Genomic DNA, 25,217 nt, shown 5'->3' on the forward strand with positions numbered 1-25,217 from the left:
TTAGGTATTCGGGTAGGAGCACTCGTTAATCGCATTGCTTAACAAGTCGGTTAAAGCATCTCCAATCGCGAGCCAACATTTTGAGCTTGTAGGTGGGCCCCTTCGTCCTAGCCATTGGGCTCCACAGCAATGAGCCCCGTCTCATAGCTCGATGCTCCATTATTTTTCACATTAATTTTTTTTTTCTTTTTTCGTATTGGGCAGTGCGCCGATGTCCCCCACGTGACTTTCTCTCTCCTCTCTGCACCGGGTGCGTGCATGCGAGCTTGCCTAGCACTCCCTCAACGCGGCAACGACAAGGGTTTTGTGCGAGCTGGGCACGCGCCCACTCCGCGAGCCCCGTTGGAGATGCTCTTAGGAGGCGCATGTTCAATAAGTTATCAGGCATTTGATAGAGTGGACTTTTAAAATGTCCAAATTGAAATAACAAAAATAAAAATTATTCGCTAAGATAAAAAAACTTAAAAATTAACTACACTTACCATTTTGCCTTTCAGATACCAAATTTTAAAATGATACACTGTTCGCAATTATTTTCACCACGCCGCAAGTATACGGTGTAGTTGCAATATAAGGGAAGCAAGGTCGTATCCCACAAGGATTGGTGAATTCAAACTTCTAAATACCATTAATAAGTTGTTTTTAATCTATTTAGACAACCAAAGATGAAGAGATATTGAAGGTTAAATCAAAGTTAAATTAAAGCAAGCAAACTAAATAACAAAAATATAAACTTAGTTAATAAATTGGGGAATGACTCAAAGGAAAGTTATCCTAGGGACTAGATTTCGATGGATCGTAATGAACTTCAATTTAAATCAATATAAATCTTGTTATGACTTACTTATCTAGGGCGATCTCCCCACTAGTTTTAGCCCCCTCCCGGACGACTAAAACAGTAGATTACGGGTCATAATTGCCGTCCCCGGTCAATTTCTAACCTATAACTCCCAATAGCACAAAAGATCAATAAGCCCTCACCCACCTCTCAACCTCCCGGTTTATTGAGATGATATGTATCAAACTCCTAATCTATTGTAATTATCCTCTCCCGATTCAAATCACAAATTAGAAATGCACAAAAGGTGGCCAACCAATCATACAAGAGATAAATCTAGGACTTGAAAAGATAACAATAAGCACAATCAAGATATATATTGAACAAAGAAATCAATCCATTACAAATCCATCTAATCTAATCCCTAAGATAAGAGATTTTAGCCAAGCATATTCATAATAAAAGCAAATCTCAAGTCATAAGAAAACATAAATAAAGATATAGAGAGATAGAGATTCATAGACAAATCCTATAATCTTGATCTTCAATCATGTAGTCTTGATGAGCTCCTTTCCAAGTCTTCCCCTTCTTTATTTGATTTTGGTGTTGTTTTTGTGTGTGGAAGAGAGAAAAAATGGTAGAGAATGGAGGCTAGGGTTTGGAATTGGAGAGTTGGGGAAGATGAAGTGGGTGTGTGTGGTGAATGAATGGGGGAAAAAAAAGAGAAAAATGGAGTTTTGAGGCTAAAATCGCGTTTGGGGTCCATTTGGGGGAGCCCCGCCCTTTTCCCGCGGTCACGGCCCGCGTCCGCGGCCTTCAAACGTGGGGGATGCTCAGGGGACCCGCGGTCCCGCCCCGCGGCCGCGGGTGTCTCCTGAGTCGGGAACAGCTGACCCGCGGTCTTACCCCGCGGCCGCGGGTGGTGACCGCGGGGTACTGGGCGTTTTGCACAGTCCGCTCGTTTTGCTCCGTTCTCCCTCGTCCGGACTCGGATTTGGTCGCCGTTTGCGCTCACGGATTCCTCTCGAGACGTACTTCGATCTCATGTCTTCAAAATCCTCCAATTAATTCTTGATTTTCCCTGAAATCACTCCAAAACTACACCAAGGAATTAAAACTCAACAAAACTCAAAATTGGGATACAAACACATATTAGCAATCAATTCATGGGGGAAAATGACAACAATTCATGCGATATTGAGGTACGAAAACCATGTTTGTCATACACTAATTTTTTCAGTTGTGAATTTGAGTACAAAAACTTGAATTCACAATCGATACTATTTTCGAGTTGTAAACTCTAATTTTAAAATTTTAATCACAACCAAGATTATTCCTAATTGTGAATTATAGCTTTAAAACTCGAATTCATAACTAAAATTGTTCCTAGTTGTGAATTCTAGCTTTAAAATTCGAATTCATAACTAACTTATTCGAGTTGTGAATTCTAGTTTTAAAATTCAAATTCACAACAAATCGAGTTTTGAATTCATCGTTATTTTAAAACTAGTCAGTTGTGAATTCAAGAACATTAATAATACAGGCTTCACAAAACTCTCAATTGAAACAAAAATAATTTATGAGCTTACCTTTGCTTTGCTGAGATTACTAACACAAAGAAGTAATTAGAAAACCCTGTCGAGATCCTTCGAGAATACGAAATCGAAACAGTGATCGGTAAAATCGAGCACATACGCGAATCTCCTCTTCAGAAGGGAGAAGAAAAGGCGGCGCTCCCCAGTAAAGGCGTTGAAGAATCCCAAACTGCATAGTGCCAGTGCCGCGACGAATGATCTCTCCCACACATAACACTATTTGCATCGGATTGTAACAAGTTGTTCGCCATTAGCTCTAGGAAAGCATATTAGGTCAAGTTCTATCTCTCCTCGCACAACGACAGAGCCAGAGAGGGGGAGCCCGACAACACATAAAGCAGGATTAAGCATTGTCGTAGCACCGTCGATCACAACAGAGAGAAAGAAGAAGATTGTATTGAAAAATTAATGGTAAGAGTATTGTCTTCTTAAACAAAAATTTACTTATTTTTTGAGTTTTTATTTTAATGGATATTTTTTATTTTAAAGTTTTCTATATTCTGTAATACTCGAATAATTTATACTATTATAATTTATTTATTTAAGTACCGATTAAATATTGATTAAATTGAACAAAAACTACAAGTTCAGACTTTAGAGTATTAAGTAGTAATTATTCAAATATATTTGCATAGATATATTTGCATAAAATAAATTTGACTTTTGCTCAACTATTTAATAATTTGAATTAATATAAATTTGGATTTTGCTCAACTATTTAATAATTTCAATTAGTGTGCTCTCAACTATTGCAAACTATTTAGCAATTAAACCTCGAACTCTCTTTATGTACTTTTTTGTAAAAAAATAAAATAAATATATGATTTTCAATTATTATACTCCCTATTTGATAATATGATCGACTACCTATTTTTTGGTCAAGAAAAACAATTATCGCAAAAAATCATATTTTCAATTATTTTGATTCGATAATTTAGTAAGTAGTCTGATACATTATCTAAAAACTAATATCTATAATCTATAATCTATAATACATTAAAAGGCAACTTTCAATTTGAAATCAATTTTAAAATTGAATGACAATTTTGTAGTTATAATTGAAGATTTATTTATGAATTATATTTTTTATTTTTATTTCCTTCTTTATCTTTTTTTTTTCTTTCTAAAATTGTGAAATTTGATAATTATAACATACATATCAAATTAAAGATCACAGCTTTAATTTGATATATTTTATGTAAATATTTGATTTAAAATATAAAAGTTATATTTATTTAAAGTAAAATTTTAAAAAATTCTCTCTCCTCTCTCCTCTTTTTTTTGAATACATCTATTTTTCAAATCTTTTTTATTTTTATTTTCATTTTCATTTCTTTTTTTTTTCTTTTTCATAATATCAATTTTTATTATTGTGAATTCTTATTTTTTTTTTTTTCAATATTCAGCTCAAATATTGTTCTTCGTAAATATTAAAATGAATAACATGCAAGTCCAAATATTTATGATTTTTAAAGATTTTGCTCATGTTCATTTGTAAGATAATAACTACATTTAAAAGTTAAAACGATATTGAAAATATATATATTTTTTTACTCGGACACTATTAGTGTATTTATGATAAAATTAATTGTCATGACAATTTGTATTGATCATGAGTTCAATTATTTCAAACAAAAAACAGACAGTGGATGTGATTATTTCAACAAATATACATAAAGAAATTAATATTTCATCATACAAGATGTACAAAAAATTTAAATTTCAGCACGACCCCACATATGTATAAATATACCCGATTGACAAAAATAACCAAATTTTTTTCACACAGAAGTCCACAAGAAAGCTCTTTCATCGCTAAACGTTGGCAGAAGTGTGGGGCTTGAAGTGGGGTTGTAGTGGCGGATGGTAATCGGCGGCGACACTTCCCGGCGGCGGAGCTGGGGCCCCGAAAATTTGAGCGGTGGCGTATGCTTCTTTCCTTCCCTTTGCCCTTCCGAAAAGATAGCAACCAAATCCTAGAAGTAATGAAAAAAGAATCAAAGGCAGAGATAACACTATCACCATCCCCATATCTGCTGCTACCTCAGTGAGAGAGAGAGAGAGATGTGTGTGTGTGTGTACGTGTCTTATCGAGCTTCAAATATATAGCAAGGAAATGGTTGGAATCTGCTTGTCTGGCTTGAAACTTTTTCATGATATAAAGAAGAGTGTGGAAATTTCGAAAGCCAGAAGCGTAACGGTAAAGCTCAACGTTCAACTTTTAACGGTCACTTTACAGTGGTTTCTTTTTTTTGAGAATCACTTTATAATTTATATTATTATTATTAATTAGCATGTGGAATCTATCTACTCCCTCCGTCCCAAACGGAATGTCCTGTTTTCCTTTTTGGACTGTCCCAAACGAAATGTCATATTTCCTTTTTGGCAATACACTCTCTCTCTACACTTAATATTTAAATAATTTCCACCAACCCACTTTATCTACTTTATACATATTTCTTAATCTCCATGCGAAAAAGAAATAGGTCATTTCGTTTGGGACGGAGGCAGTATTATTTAATAGGATACATATTGGAGCATTCTCCATCATTCTCTATCCTATGTGGCACTCACTATATGACATTTTTACATTTATTTTCATCCATCCCACATTGAATTTATACCAAACTTCATCAATTCATTACCTAAATAAAAAGGCTCAATCTCCATAAGTACATTAGATCATCTAGCTTTTCCCCATTAATATTCTATTAAATTTAATCATGGAAAAATCTAGATAAGAAATACTTATAATATGTATTTCAAATAAATAGTTTTTCACATTTCTTATAGTTGCAATAGTTTTTCACATTAAATTTATATTAAACATCATAATTCAAACTCTAAAAAAAATTGTAATTAGATTTCAATATTTACAAACCTAAATAAAATGTAGATGTTTTTAAAATAAATAGGTTCTTCAATTGAATGTGGTCATATAAAATAAAATAATACTTAAATGTATTTTAAATAAATAAGTTATTTAATTGTAAGAATGTGTCTCATATATGACATTTATTTCAAATTAAATTATTTCATATATATTTTTGCACTAAAAAAAGGCTTAATCTTCATGTATATATTAGCTTATCATCGTTCCCACATTGATATTTTATCATTCCTGCATTGATCTTAAATTGAACTTCACCATGAAAAAAACATAAATAAAAGGATACCTTTGAGATGCATTTAAAATAAATAGATTCTTCAATTTAATTTGATCATGAAAAATGTAACACCCCAATTTTCATAAACTTTACTATTTAAAAATTTAGAGAACAAAAGATAGTAAAATAATAATTTCTTAATTTATAAGGAAAAATTTAAACTAATTTAAAAATCCATTTGCCAAACTAAAGTAGTATCATAAAAGCAAAATAAAACTTAATGAGTTCAACTAAAATGTTCAATGAAAAATCCTTATCCCTAGTCATTCTCCACTTCCATGGCCACCTCGACTCTGGAACTGCAAAACTGAAAAGATAAGGGGTGAGCATATTGAAAATATACTCAGTGAGGAACATAACAAATATCCATATACATCACATATATAATCAAATCACGTTATCATACTTGCAAACATACGCCAAGAGACCGGAGCCCCTTGACAAACATAATCGTAGTTTGAGTCGATGGCTTAAGTCCCATGACCAAACACATACATAGATCAATGGCTTAGGTCCCATGATTGATCAATGGCTTAGGTCCCACGATCACACATAACATAGATCAATGGCTTAGGTCCCATGATCGCACATAACATAGATCAATGGCTTAGGTCCCATGATCGCACATAACATCATATAGATCAATGGCTTAGGTCCCATGATCGCACATAACATCATAGTCATAAGATGCACGTAAACAAGTAATCAACGCGATAATAAAAATATATATAACTATATGAATAAGCGTAAAATCCCTCACCTTAAAGTCGAGACTAATAAATCAAATCCGGGATGAAGGTCTTAATCGTACCGCACCTAATTCAATAAATACAACGCTTTAAAAAATTTTCTACAATAACTTAAACTAATTATGAACACACTATATTCGATTATATATATATATATATAAACACGTACATGTTGTTTAATATACATATTAAATATGAGCTGCTAATATTCTGAAAAAAATTGATTTGTCCGATTAAACTAAAAAACATCAAATTTCGTTTGGTAAAAAGAATATATAGATTGATACACATACCTAGATATGTGTGATTGACTAAAAGAAATAAATAAGAAGTCATGATATGTAAAACTCCAAAATCGATTTTTAGTTTAATAAATAATATGAAATTTGAAGGCAAGAATTATTGCTTGGAGGTTTATGAGGTATATGTGGTGTCTGCACAAAAAACATAGTGTACAGAAGATTAAAGAAGCTATGGAAAAAAAATTTAAAGAGATAATGGAATTACCGATTTCTAGGATAGATACGTTCTCTGATGATGAAGAGGAAAAAAAATATTTAGAGCTATGTGTGCGTGTGTACTAGGGTAAATAATTGTGTCTCTATTTATACTAGTTTTTAAAGAGTTCTAGTTCTAATAGGAAACAAAAATAATAATAATAATGATAATAATAATAATAATAATAATAATAATAATAATAATAATAATAATAATAATAATAGTCTAGCTAAAATTAATGGTGCATATCTATATGTATCATGTAATTATTTAGAAAAATAAGCTATACAAGAAAATACTATTAATTAAACTTATAAAATAAATCTAAATTATCGGGGTGTTACAAAAAATAATTTCAAATAAATTATCATTCCTGAATTGATCTAACACATTCTCATATATATTGAATTTATATTAAATCTCACAATTCAAAATTTAAATAAAAGGATTATTAAACTTTGCCATTTAAAAATCTAAATAAAAAGATACTTAACTTTGAAAAAATAATAAAAATATATTTAAATGTATTTGAAATAAATAGATTCTTATTGTTTGAAATTTTATCAAGATTATCAATTAATTTTTGATTTATATTTTATTTATTTATATACATATTTTATGAATTTAAACAAATTCAAGAAATTAGTTGGTATTATTATATGGGTTTGAGACGAGAATAAATATTAATATCATCACATATATAATAAAAAATGGAATACTCCTATGTTGCATCACCATATTTTTGCATTTTTATTTATCCTAATTCTCCAAAGAATTTAATATTTATTCAATCTTATTTATCTAAATCTTTTCATCCCACATTGTTTTTTTTATGAGATTTCACCAAAATTAAACATATATAAAAGGATGCTCTTACTCTTCAAAGCAAAATTTCACATTTAATTGGTGGAATGATTGATCAATTTTATTTAGTTAAATAAAAAATTATTTAATTTTATTTTTAAAAATAAATACTTGTGATTTTTAATCTAATTACAATTTTTTTTTAGACTTTGAATTATGAAGTTTAATAGAAATTTACTGTGAAAAACTATTGCAACTATAAAAAAATATGGAAAACTATTTATTTGAAATACATATTACAAATATTTTTTTTATCTAGATTTTTTCTTGATTAAATTTAAAAGAATATCAATGTGGGAAAGATAGATGTAGAGATGCCCAAAAAAATCGGAACCGGGAACTGAACCGTGGCTCCACGGTTCGGTTCCGGTTCCAATTTTCTCGAACCAGCGGTCCACAGTTCCGAATCGTGGAACCGTCAATTTTTTTTATTTTAAATTTTTTTTTTAAATTTATACTATATTTTGAAGTGTTGTATGAAATATAAATAATGTTGAACCATTTATTTACGTTATAAATGGTTGACATTTAGTAAGAATTAGATGTGAGGATGGGAAATGAGGATTAAACATTTTATTTAGGTTGTGAATGGTTGAAGTTTAGTAAAAATTCGATGTGGGAATCATGTGCATTGAAAAATCATAAGTTCATGTGTTTTTTTTATATCCTTTACTTTTATCTATCTCAAATTCTTATTCTCACATCGAATTTATAGTAAACTCCTCCAACACCAGGAGGCTGGGGCTATCCCTGTTATTGCCCTTCCGACTGTCGCCCTTCAATCGAAGGATTCCGCTGCTGATTTACAGCAGCCGCCATCTTCGGATTCTGTAAATCATAGCGCTGCTAGGGTTCTTGATGCACAAGCCGAGATTTTTGGTTCCGTAGATGCAGTCATGCAGCCGATTGTTTCGTCTGCAGCCAACTCTAGTGCGGCTAGGGTTCACACCGAGTCCTCCCAGATGGTGTTGACTGGCCACCGTGCCGTTCATGTGCCGGTTACAACCTTATCGTCGGGAATCTTGGAGATGTCAAGACTCAACAAAACCGGGGTGCTTTTCCCGGAGACTCCAGCCCCACCGAAACATCCTAATGTTAAACAGTCCTTCGCTGATACTGTCAAGACTAAGGCTGGCCGCCCGGCAGATGTTCCAGCTCACGATTTTACTGTTCTCAAACCGACGATCTTTAATGACAAGCCTTGCCTTGTTCTGTCTGAAGCTTTCCATCAACGGCAGGTGCGACGGTTCAATCACGCGCTTCATGGGAGGATTATACTTCGCAAAGGGGATCATCCTAGATTCGCCACTGATCTTCATGATGAGCTCAACCTTGTTTGGCGGCCGAACTTGACTTGGCAGATCATCCCCCTCAGGAAGGGGTACTTCACCTTCAAATTCTCTTCGTCGGAGGATTTAGCGATTGCTTTTGCTAAAACAACGTGGAAATTACGAACAGGTATCCCCCACTTGCAGGCTTGGGTCCCTAATTTTGATCCATACAAGGCCACTTCCTCCCTTTCCCAGGTTTGGATTCGTATATTCAATCTCCCCCATGAATATTGGCACCCGGAAGTGCTCTCCGGCATTGCTAGGCAAGTTGGTGCTCCTATTATTGTTGATGGTTTATCTGCGCATGCCTCCGTTGGTCATTTTGCTAGAGTTTTGGTTGAGATGGATGTTTCTGGTGCCATTCCTGATTTTATGGATGTGAGATGTGGTGACCGTGTTTTTTAGCTTGAATTTGGTTACGAGGATCTCCCATACTTTTGTCATACTTGCAATGTGGTTGGACATGCTACTAACAATTGCAGGTGGTCTGAATCTAACAAAGATAACGCGGGGCCGGACCCAGTGGAAAAATCAGATTGGAGACAGGTTGGGCAACATAAGCAGAATGAAGGGGGCACTCACGCCCCTAATGATAAGGATTCCCAAGCTCGTGTTTCTCTATTGCCGCAGAGGGACACCCACGTCACCCATTCAAATCCTTTTGCGGTTTTGGATGATTTGAATATTGCTGATCCTTCACTGGTAAATGACCCGAATTTTGTTCCAGAGTGACATGACACGCAGCCTTTGCCTAAGGGGCCGTTTGAGGATCATGCTCACCCCTCGGCGTCCCTTTCACCTCGGCAACCATTTCCGACGGGTTCTGGTGGGCAGCCTGTTCTTGACGCCCGACCCAGGTCTCCCTCTTCTGCGGTGATTCTGCATCAGGTCCTCCCTGAGGCCCAACCTGGGTCTTCTTCTTCTGCGGCGACTATGCATCAGGTCCCACAATCGGCGACTGCTCCTGGTCCGAATCAGCATGAGTCCTCGGATGGGATGCCTCTTCCGGCGGTTGATCATTCTGACTCTGTGAATCTAGCTTTGATGGGGACGCCAGGAAAGGCGATGATGGAGGATTCTCCCATACCTCGCGGTCGTGGGCGTCCAAAGGGTACTACCAAGAAGGGGACGGTTTCCGATTCCTCTATAAAGCACCGGCTCCGGCGTATAATCAAGAATGGTATGGATATGAGTAAGATTCGTGCGGATGGTGCCGTTTTGCAGGGCACAGGAGCAGATATTGTCTCTTCGTCGCCGGTGGAGTTCTTGAATAAAGTACAACATGCTCAGGATGGAGGTGCGATTCTGCAAAATTTTGTGATTCATTCTTCTTCCGACGCTGCTCGAGCTATGTCGGCGGTGGTTTCTGAAAGATGGGGAGATATGTTGGACGACGACGACTCTTTGGATGTGGATGAATCTCTAAATATTTTCTCATAGTTTGGTTTGTTTGTTTTTCGTTTACCCGTGGTTTCTCGCGGGTGTTTACGCCTGCTTTTGTTTTGACCCTTGTCTTTCTTTTTTTTCCTTTTAATAAAATTTCTATTTCAGCAACCAACCCTTTACCATCTAAATAAAATGGTCAACTCTCATTCTCACATTTAATTCATACTCAATCTCAATCATTTACAACCTAAATAAATAGTTTAACATTGTGTACATTTTATAAACTTCAAATCAACACTTTCAAACATATATATATATATATATATATATATATATATATATATATATATAAATGGTTCCATATTTTGGAACCGTGAACCGCCGGTTTGGAACCAGAACCGCCGGTTCACGATTCGAACCGAAATCGTGAGGGGGCTTTCACGGTTCGGTTTCGGTTCCGAATTTTAGAACCGTGGAACCGTCTGTTCGGTTCCGGTTCGAACCGGAACCGGAACCGTGGCCACCTCTAGATAGATGAACTAATGTATTAATGGAGATTGAGCCTTTTATTTAGGTTATGAATTGATGAAGTTTTGTATAAACTCAATGTTGAATAGATGAAAACAAATGTAAAAATGTCATATAGTGTAGAATTGAGGGTGAAGCAAATACTATATTGTGAGAGTGCCACGTAGGATATAGAATAGTTATGATAAATAAATATTCTCATATAAATTGACATGATATAATTTGAATCTAATATCAATTTTTTTAAGCCTTAGACGAGATGATTCTCAAAACTTAGTTATGATCTTTCAAACTTCGAACAAGATGATGCTTACTAGCCAATTTTATTACTTCAAACTTCAAACGAAATGATGCTTGAAACGCATGTATGGTATTTTTAATTAGCTTCAAATGAGATTATGCACATAAGCCTGTTATGTTTTTTCAAACTCCTTACAAGATGATGTTTAGAAGTTAGTCGATCTTATAAGCTTCAGATTGTATAATCTCATAAGTCAGTCCCGATCTTTTAAGCTCCTAATGAAAATAATGTTTAGCAGTGAGTTATGATATTTAAAGCATCAGATAGTGATGTTCAAACAATTGACGCATAAAAGTCAGATGTAGTGTTTCAGGGTCCAGACGAGATAATGCTTAAAAGTTTAGCGTTCAAAAGTCAAATATTGTCTTTCGAGTTCTTGATGATCCTCTAATCTTACAGAGTTGAGATGAGATGATGCTTATATGACATATGAGATCTTAAATTAACTTTTATCCGTCAATATAGAAAAAGTATAAAAAAAATTATATAAAAGGGTATTTTTATTATTTTAGCAAAAAAACTAACATTTAATTGACGAATATAGTTGAGATTAATATAATGTAAATTTTATTACATCAAGTTAAATTAATTAAAAATAATTATATTATGTAAAAATAATATACATGATTTAAATCATAATTTAAAGTCCCGTCGAATTTCGACAGGTTATACACTAGTTTGACATATTCTTATTCATTAGAGCATCTCCAGTGCTCGTGTCGAGCGCTAGGTCGACGCGGGGCGAAGAGGGAGCTGCCGCACTGGAGACGCGGCGTGATGCGAGGCGGCGTCGAAGGCAAGACGCGGGTCGTTGGCAGATTTTGGCGAAATCGTGCGCTACACGCGCCGATTTAATAAAAAAAAAACTGAAGAGTGCGAAAAAAGAAATAAAGAAAGGAAACGAAGCAGTGCAACTATGGGGGAAAGATGAGAAAAAAAGAGGCTGGGTTGGGGAAGAAGAGGGGATGTCGGCTGGGTGGGGTAGGGCTTTTAAAATTTTCTTTTTTGATTTTGATTTTGATTTTAATGTTAATTTTAATTTTTTTTTCTTTTAAAATCCTAATTTTATATTGAATATTTCAATTTTTAAAATCCTATATTTTCTTTATGCATTTTATTATTATTTAAATTATGTAATATTTTTTTATTGTAATGTTTGAATTTTATTTTTAATAAAAATTTGAAATTTTAAAATTAAAGTGTAGAATTGGGGATTTTATTTTAAAATTGGACTTGAAGGAGCACATTTGGTCTCGTTTTGGTCCGATTGAGCCATAGAAAATTATTGTAATTTTTTTTATTATTATTGTATTTAAATTATGTCTTTAAATTATTGTAATGTAGAATTTTAATTTTAATAAAATTTGAATTTTAAAAATAAAAGTGTAGAAATATGAATTTTGTGAAAATGGGGATTTAAGCACCCACTTAAGACACAATGCATTGGAGATGGGTGTGTCTTAGGTGGGGCCCACTCCTAAGACACCCCTCTAAGACACAAGCATTGGAGTTGCTCTTAGAATTTGATCCTGTTGACTTATGATTAGTTGGCATTAATAATTTAAAATACGTTACTATTTTAATTTTTTTGATCGAATATACGTTACAGATAAAAAAGACAAAATATATAATTGCCAATAATAAATATTTGGACATATATATGAAATTTTGGAAGATAATCAAGTATTTCATACTTATAATATTACAGCAATTTATCTATGTATACATAATATATATACATAAATATAAGGGAAAATTGCATGAAAATACCCCACTTTATACCAAAATTTGGTTTTTTGACAATTTTTTCAATTGTAGCAAAAATTTGAACTACCTTTCAATTTGTTGCAATTGACTTCCGGAGTAATTTTCCAGCCAACTTAATGCTGATGTGGATTCCCGTAAAGTTGATGTGGCACGCCTCGCCGGCTAATCAAACGACAAATTGCATGAAAATACCCCACTTTATACCAAGATCTGGTTTTTTGACAATTCTTTCAATTGTAGCAAAAATTTGAACTACCTTTCAATTTGTTGCAATTGACTTCCGGAGTATTTTTTCGGCCAACTTAATGCTGATGTGGATTCCCGTAAAGTTGATGTGGCATGCCTCGCCGGCTAATCAAACGACAACGTCTCTAATTACCTTAAACGATGTCGTTTTCCACGATTTTAAGCAAATTACAATTTCTAGTTTTATATATTTGTCGATTAGGGCTTCAAATGTCCTCATTTCTTCTCCCAAATTTTCTCATCTCAGTTGAAATTCTTGTTCCATAAATTTTCTAAAGAAAAAAAAACATATCAATTAAATAAAGAAACAATAGGGCCGGATGGCCCTATTGGTGATTGAAACTTAAATTTTGTCCACAAAATTTGAAATATCAATACTTGGCCATCTTTTATGTGCTCTACCTAATCTGCCCTTTAATCCAACAGATCCAACAGCTTCCTTTGACCCGGATCCAGATTTAGGGATTAACCCATGCAGCAGCACATACACATGATTCAGCTTTCATCCTCTCTCTCTCTCTCTCTATCTCGCCTGCGACGTGAACTTTCATCCGGCCAATTCTCCTCTCCGCCTGTTTCATAAGTTGTTGTGTCTGTATTTGTGCTGCACGTATGGCACTTATGGCACTATTAGTGTCATAAGTGCCAAAATGACCATTTTACTTGGTTTTATTTTGGATTTCCGTTGGCACTTATGGCACTTATTAGTGCCATACGGAAATCCAAAATAAAACCAAGTAAAATGGTCATTTTGGCACTTATGGCACTATTCTTATGGCACTAATAGTGCCATAAGTGCCAACGGAAATCCAAAATAAAATCAAAGTAAAATCTTGGCACTTATGGCACTAAAAGTGCCATAAGTGGAAATTGTCACGGCTCTGGTTCTTCGCATCTGCAGAATTTTGGAGGTAAGGGGAAATTGTATGAGCTCAGTCGTCCCGTTTGAGAAGAAGAATCCATCAGTTCAAAGATTTTTGCTGCAAATGAGAATTTATGGAACAAGAATTTCAACTGAGATGAGAAAATTTGGGAGAAGAAATGAGGACATTTGAAGCCCTAATCGACAAATATATAAAACTAGAAATTGTAATTTGCCTAAAATCGTGGAAAACGACATCGTTTAAGGTAATTAGAGACGTTGTCGTTTGATTAGCCGGCGAGGCGTGCCACATCAACTTTACGGGAATCCACATCAGCATTAAGTTGGCCGGAAAATTACTCTAGAAGTCAATTGCAACAAATTGAAAGGTAGTTCAAATTTTTGCTACAATTAAAAAGATTGTCAAAAAACCAGATTTTGGTATAAAGTGGGGTATTTTCATGCAATTTGTCGTCCGGCGAGGCATGCCACATCAACTTTACGGGAATCCACATAAGCATTAAGTTGGCCGGAAAATTACTCCGGAAGTCAATTGCAACAAATTGAAAGGTAGTTCAAATTTTTGCTACAATTGAAAAGATTGTCAAAAAACCAATTTTTGGTATAAAGTGAGGTATTTTCATGCAATTTGCCCTAAATATAATACCCCTAGAAATTAATATATTTTAATGTTTCTTTTCTATCCTCATTCACCATTTAATATTTTTACAATATTTACATCATCTAATATTCTCCAATCTCCATCAATCTAAGTGCATGATCACACGCACCATATGAACATAAAATAATTAAAGTAGCATATATATACATTATATTTTTTGTATAAATAACTTTTTCATACAATTTTATGTAAAAGTGAAGATAAAAATTACTCCCTTCGTCCCAACTTAAATGGTGCGCATTACTTTTTGAGCCGTCTCAATTAAAATGATGTATTTCTATTTTTGGTAATAATTTTACACTATAAATAATGTGATCCCACACACTTTTACACTACAATCTTATTCTTCTTATATTTCGTGCCAAAAAGAAGTACATCATTTAAGTTGGGACAGAGGGAGTACAATATAATTATATCATCACTCTTTATAAAAAGGTGCATTACGGTTTTTTTTTTTCTTTCTAAAAATATGTTTTAACTTTTTGTAATCTCAAGTAATTAATATTTTGTACTTTTTGTGTAAATGGTGAACTATGTAAATTCATTTGATATGCAAGCAAGAAAGAACATACAAATAAATAAATACATACTAATGAAAAGAAACACGCACCATATATGTATATTAACAATATTATCATTGTTCTCTAAAAAAAGAAGAAGCAATATTATCATTGTTTTATAATACACACGCAGACAAGCGCGCGCTACACACATATATAGTTAGGTTTCATGGAAAAATTAAATATTTTTTGAAATTTAGAATCGTTGAACAGATCAATAATTTTGATGAACAAATATTTTGGTTTGGGGTTCGAATCTTGAAGTGATAGGATTTTCAACATATTAAATAAAATACGCATGTTCATTTAAATTATTAACTTGTTCATCAAAATTATTGATCTGTTCAACGTTTCGCAAATTCGTAAAATATATATAGAAAGGAATAAAAATAAATATAGATCGTAGGATCAATCAATATCAATGACCGAGATTTCTTCTCTATTTTCTAAATATTTATAGTTCTCTACGGATCTTTTCCCTATATATATATCCTCTATTGTAGTATTAACACTATTAAATTATAAATTGAAAGGAATATAACTAGGATAATAATGTATTCTAATATCATACAATATATTATAAAATTGAAAGGAATATAACTAAGATAATAATGTATAGTAATATCATTATTTTATAAAAATATACATATAGTGCATAAAATATAAGGTACTATATTAGTTGAAAATAAAGAATAAAAAAAATATTTCCCTCATCCCCTAAATAACTTCATATCTTTCCTTTTTGGGTTATCCCTCAAATAATTTCATATTCATTTTGGGACACACTAACTCGCCACTGATCATTATTTTATTAGTGACAAAACTGCAACTAGAACAATGTAATTGTAGCAACAAATAGCAAGCAGAGTATCGTATCCACGACGACTGATATAACGAATCACTTTAAATAATCCTAAGAAAACTCTAGTAATATTCAGGCAAAGCAAACAGATAAAAGGTTTTAATAAAATCTATTCTTAAAACACAGCAAATAAAATTCAGATGTAAAATCAAATGATAAAACGGCTGATCCTAGGGAAGTAAATTTATTAACCAAATTCACGTAATCAACCTATTAATCATATTTACCAGTTTAATCCAGCTATGATCATAGATCACACATTTAATCAATTTCTCTCGCTAGAGCAGCAATGACAGTAGATTAATAAATTATCTATCTCCATTAGGTCTCAAGAAAATCTACTAACTCCCAAAAGCTCCTAGGAATAGCTCCCTATGATCCACCTATCTCCGTCAGGTCTCAAGGTTAAAATCATATCATACATTCCTGAATCCACTAAACAGTTTTCTCCGCTACGTCTCAAACCGAATAGCTACACATGCAAATTATTGATCAAGTAATTCGCAAGAATTCAAGCACCAGAAATTATGAATCATAAACTGGAAGACAAAAAGGTATTAACAAATTAATCATATGAATTCAACTAACTATTTACAAACCTTACAATCAGATAAAGAACTTAGCCAGACATAGCAAAATAAATTAAAAGCATAATAAATAAGAAAACAATTGTAAAAACTGAATTATATAAAACCTGAAACGAATGTTGAATGACAATCTTGAATCTTCAATTCTTGCAGAAATCCAATTCAAGTTCTAAAATCTAGAAAGCAATAAAAATCTAAAGCTAAGAAACTGAGAAATAAAGTCTAAACCCCTAAATAGGTCAATAATGAGCTCTATTTATAGTGTTGGGAACTTAATGAAATATCATATCCCTAGTTTTGATGACACCAAAACTCTTAGATCTTCTTGTAATAGACTAGCACCTTTCGAACTCAAGTGTTAGAGTTCATGCTTTCTAGTTAAACTGCAGTTCTGAAGACTGAAGACTGAAAACTGAAAACCCCAACTGAAGATAACTGTGAAAAGACAAAGTCATATACTGATGAATTGACTGAACGAGAATCTCACTGAAGTATAAGTTATGACTGAAGTTTAAATGCAGGCCAAGTAGAATTAGCGGACCGATACTCAAGTCAAGTATCAGTAGACATTCTTCCTCGGACTGAAACTCGTAAGTTAAAAGGAAGCTACGTACTGTCAAGTACAGCCGCATTAAATGCAGAGATATTGAAGATCGTCCTTTCTCTGCAGAGGCATTCCTTTTTGGTGCAAGCTTTTTAGAGGCGCCTTACCTGTTGTACCTGAGATGTCGTTTTTCACCAAATTAGGAACCTCGAAGATTGTAGCCTCAGCCAAAATTCAAGTCTCTCTCACAACGGACGAATTCTTGAAGACCATCTCAGTCAACGGATCAATTCAAGACTTCGCCTATAAATAGAGCTCGAGGAGCACCACAATCTTCATCGATTCAAATGCACAAGTTGAACCTCTGCCAAAATTGCAACTCAGTTTTCACTGCATTCAAAAGTTTGAATCGAAGAAGAGAACTCCCAAAGCCAAAATCAGTTTACTGATTTCATACATTCTCTTATTTTCTTAGGTAAATACTTTGTAAAATCCAAAGCCTAAGCTTCCGATTACAGAGAGCATGTTATCCATAATCTAGTTGGTATTTCGAACCCATTTTCAACCGAGCGAAAAGAGAATTTGAGAAGAGAGGAGTTCAGACCAATGTTTTTACTCAAAGATCTTAGCCAAGCGCTGCAAAGGCATTGTTGTCTTAGCATGCTAAGAGAAGAGAGAGAAATCCAACCCAGTGTGTTGGTACTGAAAATTGTATTTTCAGTCTAAGGTTTGCTGTGCAATCGTAAGCATAAGCCCATAGTGTTTGTCAATTTGATCAGCTGACCGTAGACGTAGGAACTTGTTCCGAACCACGTTAAAAATCCTTGTGTTCTTTATCTGCTTTCAGTTATTCTTTATATGTGCTAAAATTGCTTTACAACTGAACTTGCTTAACTGAAAAGAGAAACTAAGGATTTTATTAAGTGACAAACCTTTTAAAGGCTATTTGAACTAAGTTTAATTTTCCGCTGCTAGTGTTATTAGTCTAACTGATAAATATCCGGATAATCAGTAAGATTCATAACACTCATGTGTTTACAAATTCTAGACTGAAGTCTTACGTGGATATCAGTTAAAGCTCTGAGCCGAACTGAATCAAAATTATTGAAGTTATTTCAGTACCAGTCTACAACCACTTTACAACTGAAGTTTCTTTAACTGCTCACATCAGTCGACCTTTTCAGTACCAGTCGATACTCTTCAGTTATTTATTAAAGTTTAGTTGGTTTTGTTAAAAATAGCCTACAAGTGTATTCCTTCCCCCCCTCATACACCTGTTCAGTGACCCTCCGGGACCCAACATATAGTCTCAGGGAAAAACCCAGTACAAAACTAAAAAATAACTGATAAAAACGTAAAATACTGAAAAATGCGGAGATAACGGCGACCGTCGATCAGGTTGCCGTTTTCGTGCATAAAAAATGCCCAAATCGACGCCCGCCGTTTATTAGCTTCCAAGCACAAAATCCGTCCAGAGATTTTGGCGGTCAACTCAGCGGGTGCCGTTTTGACCGCCATTTTTCTTCATTAAAATGCCCAAAATCGGCGACGTAGGCCAGTGGGTCGCCGTTTCTGGACTGTTGTGTGCGATGTTTTTGTTTCGGTCATATCTTCCTCGTCCGAACTTCTATTTCAGAACATTTTTCAAAATTCGATCTCAAGATTCCTGTAAAATCCATCAAAGTTCGAGCAAGTATCATATTTCACAAGATAAAGCAATATCAATACAAAACAACTATCCAATACTCAATTCCCTATAAAATTGATATCATACGAACGCTAATAACCATGGAAATATGAGTGTTATCAATCACTTATAATATTCATATATTCTTACTTTCCATCACTCTCAACACTAATTATAACACATTTTTACCATTTCCAATACTAATTGCAACATTTTTTCATCACTTTCAATATATTCAACAAGTTTGTCTTAAAACTCTTGTCCCTCCCTCTTAGAAAGTTATTTGAGGGACTCAAGGAGTAATAGAAATTAATATAATGTTGTTAATGGTATCACATATTAACAAGATTGTTTAATTATTTCAAAGAGCTATAATATAGTGCAATATTTTTTAAACAGATAGTGAAATTGGACATAAAGATTAGAAAAAAGAAAAAAAAAAAAGAGTCCATATAGAATAGTGTCACACATTAATCATGTTGTTCGATTGTTTCATAAAACTATAGTATAATGTAAAAAATGTATAAGGTATAGTGAATTGAAATAAAGTATTATAAAGTTAAAACAAATATCTCTACTGTGAGAATGATGTCCCAAATTTATCATATTGTTCGATTATTTTTTAAGGTTATGTTATAAAAAATTAGAATATATTAGTAAAATTAAAATAAATTAATTAATAACTAAAAGAAATTAAGAGGTAATATATGAAATTGGCCACTTTCATATAGTAAATTTAAAAATTAACCTATCAAATAAAAACTTTAAAAATTGGCCACTTTTTGTGTAGAAATACAAAATTACCCCTAACATTAAAATTAAAAAGATTGATCACTATCTTCTCTCTCTGTCATCCACCATTGACTTGCTCCTCTCCACACAACGAGCTGCACTGGAGCAGGGGGAGATGTCCAATATGTAGTGCTCAAAACTGGACTTAGTTCACCTCCACCAATTCTCTTTATTTTGGCGGTGGATTTTAGTATGTTGAAACTAATTAACATTTTGTACATAAGCATATATTTATATAGGGTCAAGTTAAACAGAGAATTATTATATATTTTATTTTGAATAAATCTATACATTTTATGAACAGATCAATATAACTAACGAACATACGTATTTGATAAAAAAAGAGAAAAACTCGCCACCAGCAGGATTCGAACCTGGGGCAAATTGTTGTTTATGCGATATGTTGATTTGTTCATCAAATTTATACATTTGTTCGTTTTTGTTTCACGAATTCTCTATTATCTAAATATTTAGCATTCTCTAATTAACCTTTCTCTATTTATATATATGGTGGATTGGTGGCAGGATGAGTTAATGTAACTCTTCTTGTCTTCACTACACACACACACACACACACATATATATATATATAGTTTGATTATATATATTTTTATACACATTTGTTAATTAAAATTTGGATTGCATTGATAGTTTTGACTGGATGGTGTATTTTCGGCGTTGGTCGTCGGAGCACCGAGGAGTTTTTTAATTAAGGTGAATTTGTATTGTTAATGTTCTTGAATTCACAACCAGATCTATGAATTCACAACTTAATATTCTTGAATTTACAACCAGATCTATGAATTCACAACTTAATGTTCTTGAATTCACAATCAAATATATGAATTCACAACTAAGGGGGGTGTATTCGTTGTGGAGTTTAATAGATTTCTATGGATTTTAAAAGTATGGGTGTATTCGTTTCAGACTTTTAAAAGTCTGCAGAAATCTGGGTGTATTCGTTCAAGACTTTTAAAAGTCCATATAAATTTGGGTGTATTCGTTTCAGACTTTTTAAAATCCATACAAATCTAGGTGTATTCGTTATTCCATTGACTTAAAATCCGGAATGACTTTCATGGATTTCATCCAAAAAATACACACGATGAAATCCGGCCAAGAACCACGAGAATTGAAATCCATGAAGTTTTAAGCGAGCGCTGAGTTCCAGCGACCGCGGCCAAGAAGCCAGCGAGCGCTGGAACTCAGCATCCGTTGAGAAAGTCCAGCGCTCGCTGGGTTTGAGCGAAAGTCCAGCATCTTGAGGATGCGGTGGATGGTGGGGGTTCTGGCCGGCCACCCCGTCTTAAAGATGATCCAAACGATGTTCGCGCCGTCGACGAGATCGGAGAAACGCGTGAAATTAGGATAGAAAAAGGTGAGAATATCTTCTAGAATCCATAGCTTATTTCTTAACAAAATCGCGTCAGACAACTTACGAATTTGGGCAGGGTACAAGATTTTGCCATACTTTATCAGAGGGCCTCTGGCTACAGTTATACGCCCTATTCTGCCATGCCTATTCCCAGGCCGAGTGAGTGTTTGTTTTAGTTTATTGTTCATTTGCTTTGTTGACAAGCTTTGGTGTTTTCTTGGTTTGTCGAATGAGTTTCTTTTATTGATGATTTCTCGGGTTTTTAAGGTTTATTGAGTGCAGCTAAATGAATTGCTTTTCTTGATAATATCTCGTTTTTTCTTGGGTTATTGGATGAATTGCCTTTCTCGATAATCTTTCGTGTTTTCTTGGTTAATTGCCTAACAATGAATTGGCAGGTACTTCTGATGGGAGAAGATTAAACACATTATCTTCAATTTCATGTGTTCTTAATACTACTTTGATTTGGTTGTGTAGTTTCTGGTGTCAATGTTGAGACTCTGGAGAAGCAATTCGTTGATGATAAGAAGATGATTATATTAAGGCAGAAGTTGCAGGAAATTGGAATTGGTGGCAGTTCATGCATGCCTGGCCAATACAATGGTTTAGTTTGTCCAAATGTATGTCATTTTTTCTGTCTCTATGTTCTCATATGTTTGCTCTATCTTTCTGGAATGATCAACTAAAGCTTTTTTTTTTGTCAATCGTGTACTTATTAACTTACACACATGAGTGAACACCTAATATGATGGTGTAACTGATAGCAGGTCTTCATTTCATTATTTGCATTTGTTTTTGGTGTCTGATGTAGTTATTGAAAACTTTTTTCTTATCACCCTGATGGCATAAAGCTGAAAAATATCTACATCATCCTGCTTACTGGAAATTATGTAGGATTTTACATGTATAAGAGAAATCTTTGTGGTTTTAGTTCCGGCATATACTATACTTGACATTTGATAAATTAAAATTATAGATACGCTGTGGGAATTAGATGAGCTAATGTTGATATCATTCTTATCATCTATGTGAGTTGCATTTCTTTTATATTGATTTGCTGCATTTTGTAGTGTAAAGGTGGGGGGTCGAATGAGAAGAGTCTATCTCTTAATGTCACCGAGGATGGGTAATTCCAGTATTCATAAATTGTTAGCTACGTTTTACGTTTCTTCTTGTTTTTTCATTGGCTGTTTACTGATCTCTTCCTCTATGTCATAGCGGTCGTTGGGTTCCAGCGCTCGCTAGATTCCCAGCGGTTGCTGGGTTTCCAGCGTCGCTGGGACTCAGCGGGCGTTGGTTTTCATGGATTTCAATTCCAGAATTATCCCCTAAAGTCTTCGAAAATCAGTGAAAATCGGGGTGAAATCCAACCACGAATTCTTTGAAAGTCGTCTGGAATCTATGTGAATTCCATGGACTTTTTAAAGTCTGTGGAAATCCACAACGAATACACCCCTCTAAAACTAGAATTCACGACCAACTCGATGAATTCACAACTGAATCATTAGTGTTGGTTATGAATTCGAGTTTAAAAGCTCGAATTCACAACTAGTTGTTTCAGTTGTGAATTCAAGTTTTTAAACTAGAATTCACAACCACTTTGATGAATTCACAACTTAATCGCTAGTGTTAGTTATGAATTCAAGTTTTAAAGTTGAATTCACAACCAACTCTATTGATGGTTGTGAATTCAAATTTTAAAGTTTGAATTCACAACTAGAAATAATGCTAGTTGTGAAATCAACTTGATTGTGAATTTGTGGATAATTTTTAAATTTTTAAGTGAAGGGTAAAATGATAAATGTGGCTAATTTTTAATTTTATTTATTTTAGTGGTCAATTTTTAGATTTACTGCTTCAAAGTGGCTATTTTAAACATACACTGTTTAAGAAATCACCATAATTATGAGAATAATGTCAATGCGTTAACCACATTGTCCAATTAATGAATTGGCGTGCCCATGTTCGTCATCAATAATGGAGGCCTAATACGTGACACTTGGCCCTTTCATCACATTAATATTATAATATTATTTCACAAATTAAATGATAAGCTATATAAATAAATGTTTAAATAAACATGTTCATAACCAACATTGTTATACCCAAATATAAATTCTAATATATAAGTATTTTTAGGAGTTAATTGTCATTGAAAAAATATATGCATATCACTATATGCATAACAGCATAAGTAACAAGTGTTAATAGGCAAAATTCCATATTCCTTAAGTTGTATGTTAAAAATTTCTTACTTTATAAACTTAAGTATTTTATGTCCAAGTTTAAGTGAATATAAAAATACTTATGTTCTAATTTCTAAAAAATAGAAAATATGATTGAGCTATTCAGTTTCACCCTTACATCGACCGTCTCACTAGGATTAAAATTGTCTACTTCTATTAATAGAACGTTACAAACTCTTCCCCATATACACTAAAACGAGCTAATTTTTTGAAGAGGTTTCTAAAGGACAAAACTAATGTCGTATTTATTTGGTCTATACATAAGCGCTAGCAGTTGGCTCGAGCCTAAGCGCTAGAGCCTGCACCACGCTGGCGGGGTGGGGCTGCTCGAGGAGGGTGTAAAAACTAGAACCATTAGTGAGATGATAGAAGGTGCGTGCACTGCACGCGTTGTAATTAAGAAAAAGTTGAATTTTAAAAGACTGACAATGACTATTTTTGAAAACTAAATAAATTAAAGGGTCGTTGAATGGCTATATTCCCTTTTTTTTTTCTTTTATATATAAATACCATTTTACTCCCACTTCATTTCTCATACCATTTTCTACTTTCATCCAACTTCTTATCTCTTTCACTCTTCCTAAAAAATGTCACCATTTTCTCACTCTTCCTCCAACTCAAGCTCCAACGATGGAGGTGTTGTTCAATTTATTCACTTATGTCTGAATTTTTATAGATTGCAAATGCAGTTGGTATACTGAAAAGCTCTCAGAGGCAAAAACAACAGAAGAATAAAGCTTACATTTATCAGGATCGTAAAACTGATGCTCAACGGCTTTACGAGGATTACTTTGCTCCAAATCTTGTCTATATTGATTCCTTCTTCTGGTGTTGTTTCCGAATACGCCACAACTTATTTTTGTGCATCGTCAACGCCATGCAATCCGATCCTTACTTCCAACAATTTAAGAACGCACTTGACTGCATAAATGCACAGTTGCTATTCGGCAACTTACAAATGGAGGTGCGACTGACCAATGCGATGAGTACTTGCGGATTGCGGAGTCTATATCGTTGGAGTGCTTGACCAAATTCTGTCGAGTGATCGTTCAAATCTTCGGCTCAAAATACTTAAGGAGGCCGACGTTTGCCTACTGTCAAAGGCTTCTTGCACTGCACGAGGCAAAGCACGAGTTTGCCAAGATGTTAGGGAGCCTGGGTTGCATGCATTAAACGTGGAAGAATTTTCCGGTGGTGTGGCAAGAAGCATACACTTGAGGTGATCAGGGTGAACCAATGATCATCCTCGAAGCCATCGCATCCCAAAATGTGTGGATCTGGCATGATTTTTTTGGGGTACCTAGCTCAAACAACAACATCAATGTTCTCAATGTATCGCCGTTGTTTAATGAAGTTCTTGAAGGAAGGGCTTCACCGATCACATTTGAAACCAACGACTCTTACTATATGATAGGGTATTACTTGATTGATGACATCTAACCCCAATTGGCCCACTTTCGTGAAGAGTCTTTCTTTTTCGTCGGACGAGAAGAGCAGAAGATTCAAGTTGATGCAAGAAGCGGCTCGAAAGGACATCGAACGAATTTTCGGCGTCCTTCAAGCGCGTTGGGCAATCATCAAATGACCAACTCGTCTTTGGAAGAATGAGCAGTAGAGAGACTTCATGTTTACGTGCATCATTTTGCACAACATGATCATCAAAATCGAAGGCGAGCAACGATAAGGCTTCAAGTAGCTCGGTCGCATCTCGTCCCCGCACCGAAGCTCCGCCGGAATTTTGACAGAATTTGGTTCGATAATCCTTCATTCACAACCGCCAACTTCACAATCGCCTCAACTCAGATTTGAT

General features: G+C 34.1%; 2 protein-coding genes across 2 annotated transcripts in view; both read right to left on the reverse strand.

Moving 5' to 3' along the window:
• The window catches only part of LOC131025745 (uncharacterized), a 774,387-nt gene that overhangs the window by 739,745 nt on the left and 9,425 nt on the right, over positions 1–25,217 (reverse strand). The window lies entirely within an intron of this gene.
• Positions 3,999–4,500, reverse strand: LOC131026326 (uncharacterized). The gene has a single exon (XM_057956179.1). The coding sequence runs from the start codon at positions 4,402–4,404 to the stop codon at positions 4,189–4,191; it is 216 nt and encodes a 71-aa protein (XP_057812162.1). The 5' UTR covers positions 4,405–4,500; the 3' UTR covers positions 3,999–4,188.

Source organism: Salvia miltiorrhiza, chromosome 5, assembly GCF_028751815.1.
Source record: "Salvia miltiorrhiza cultivar Shanhuang (shh) chromosome 5, IMPLAD_Smil_shh, whole genome shotgun sequence".
NCBI lineage: Eukaryota > Viridiplantae > Streptophyta > Magnoliopsida > Lamiales > Lamiaceae > Salvia > Salvia miltiorrhiza.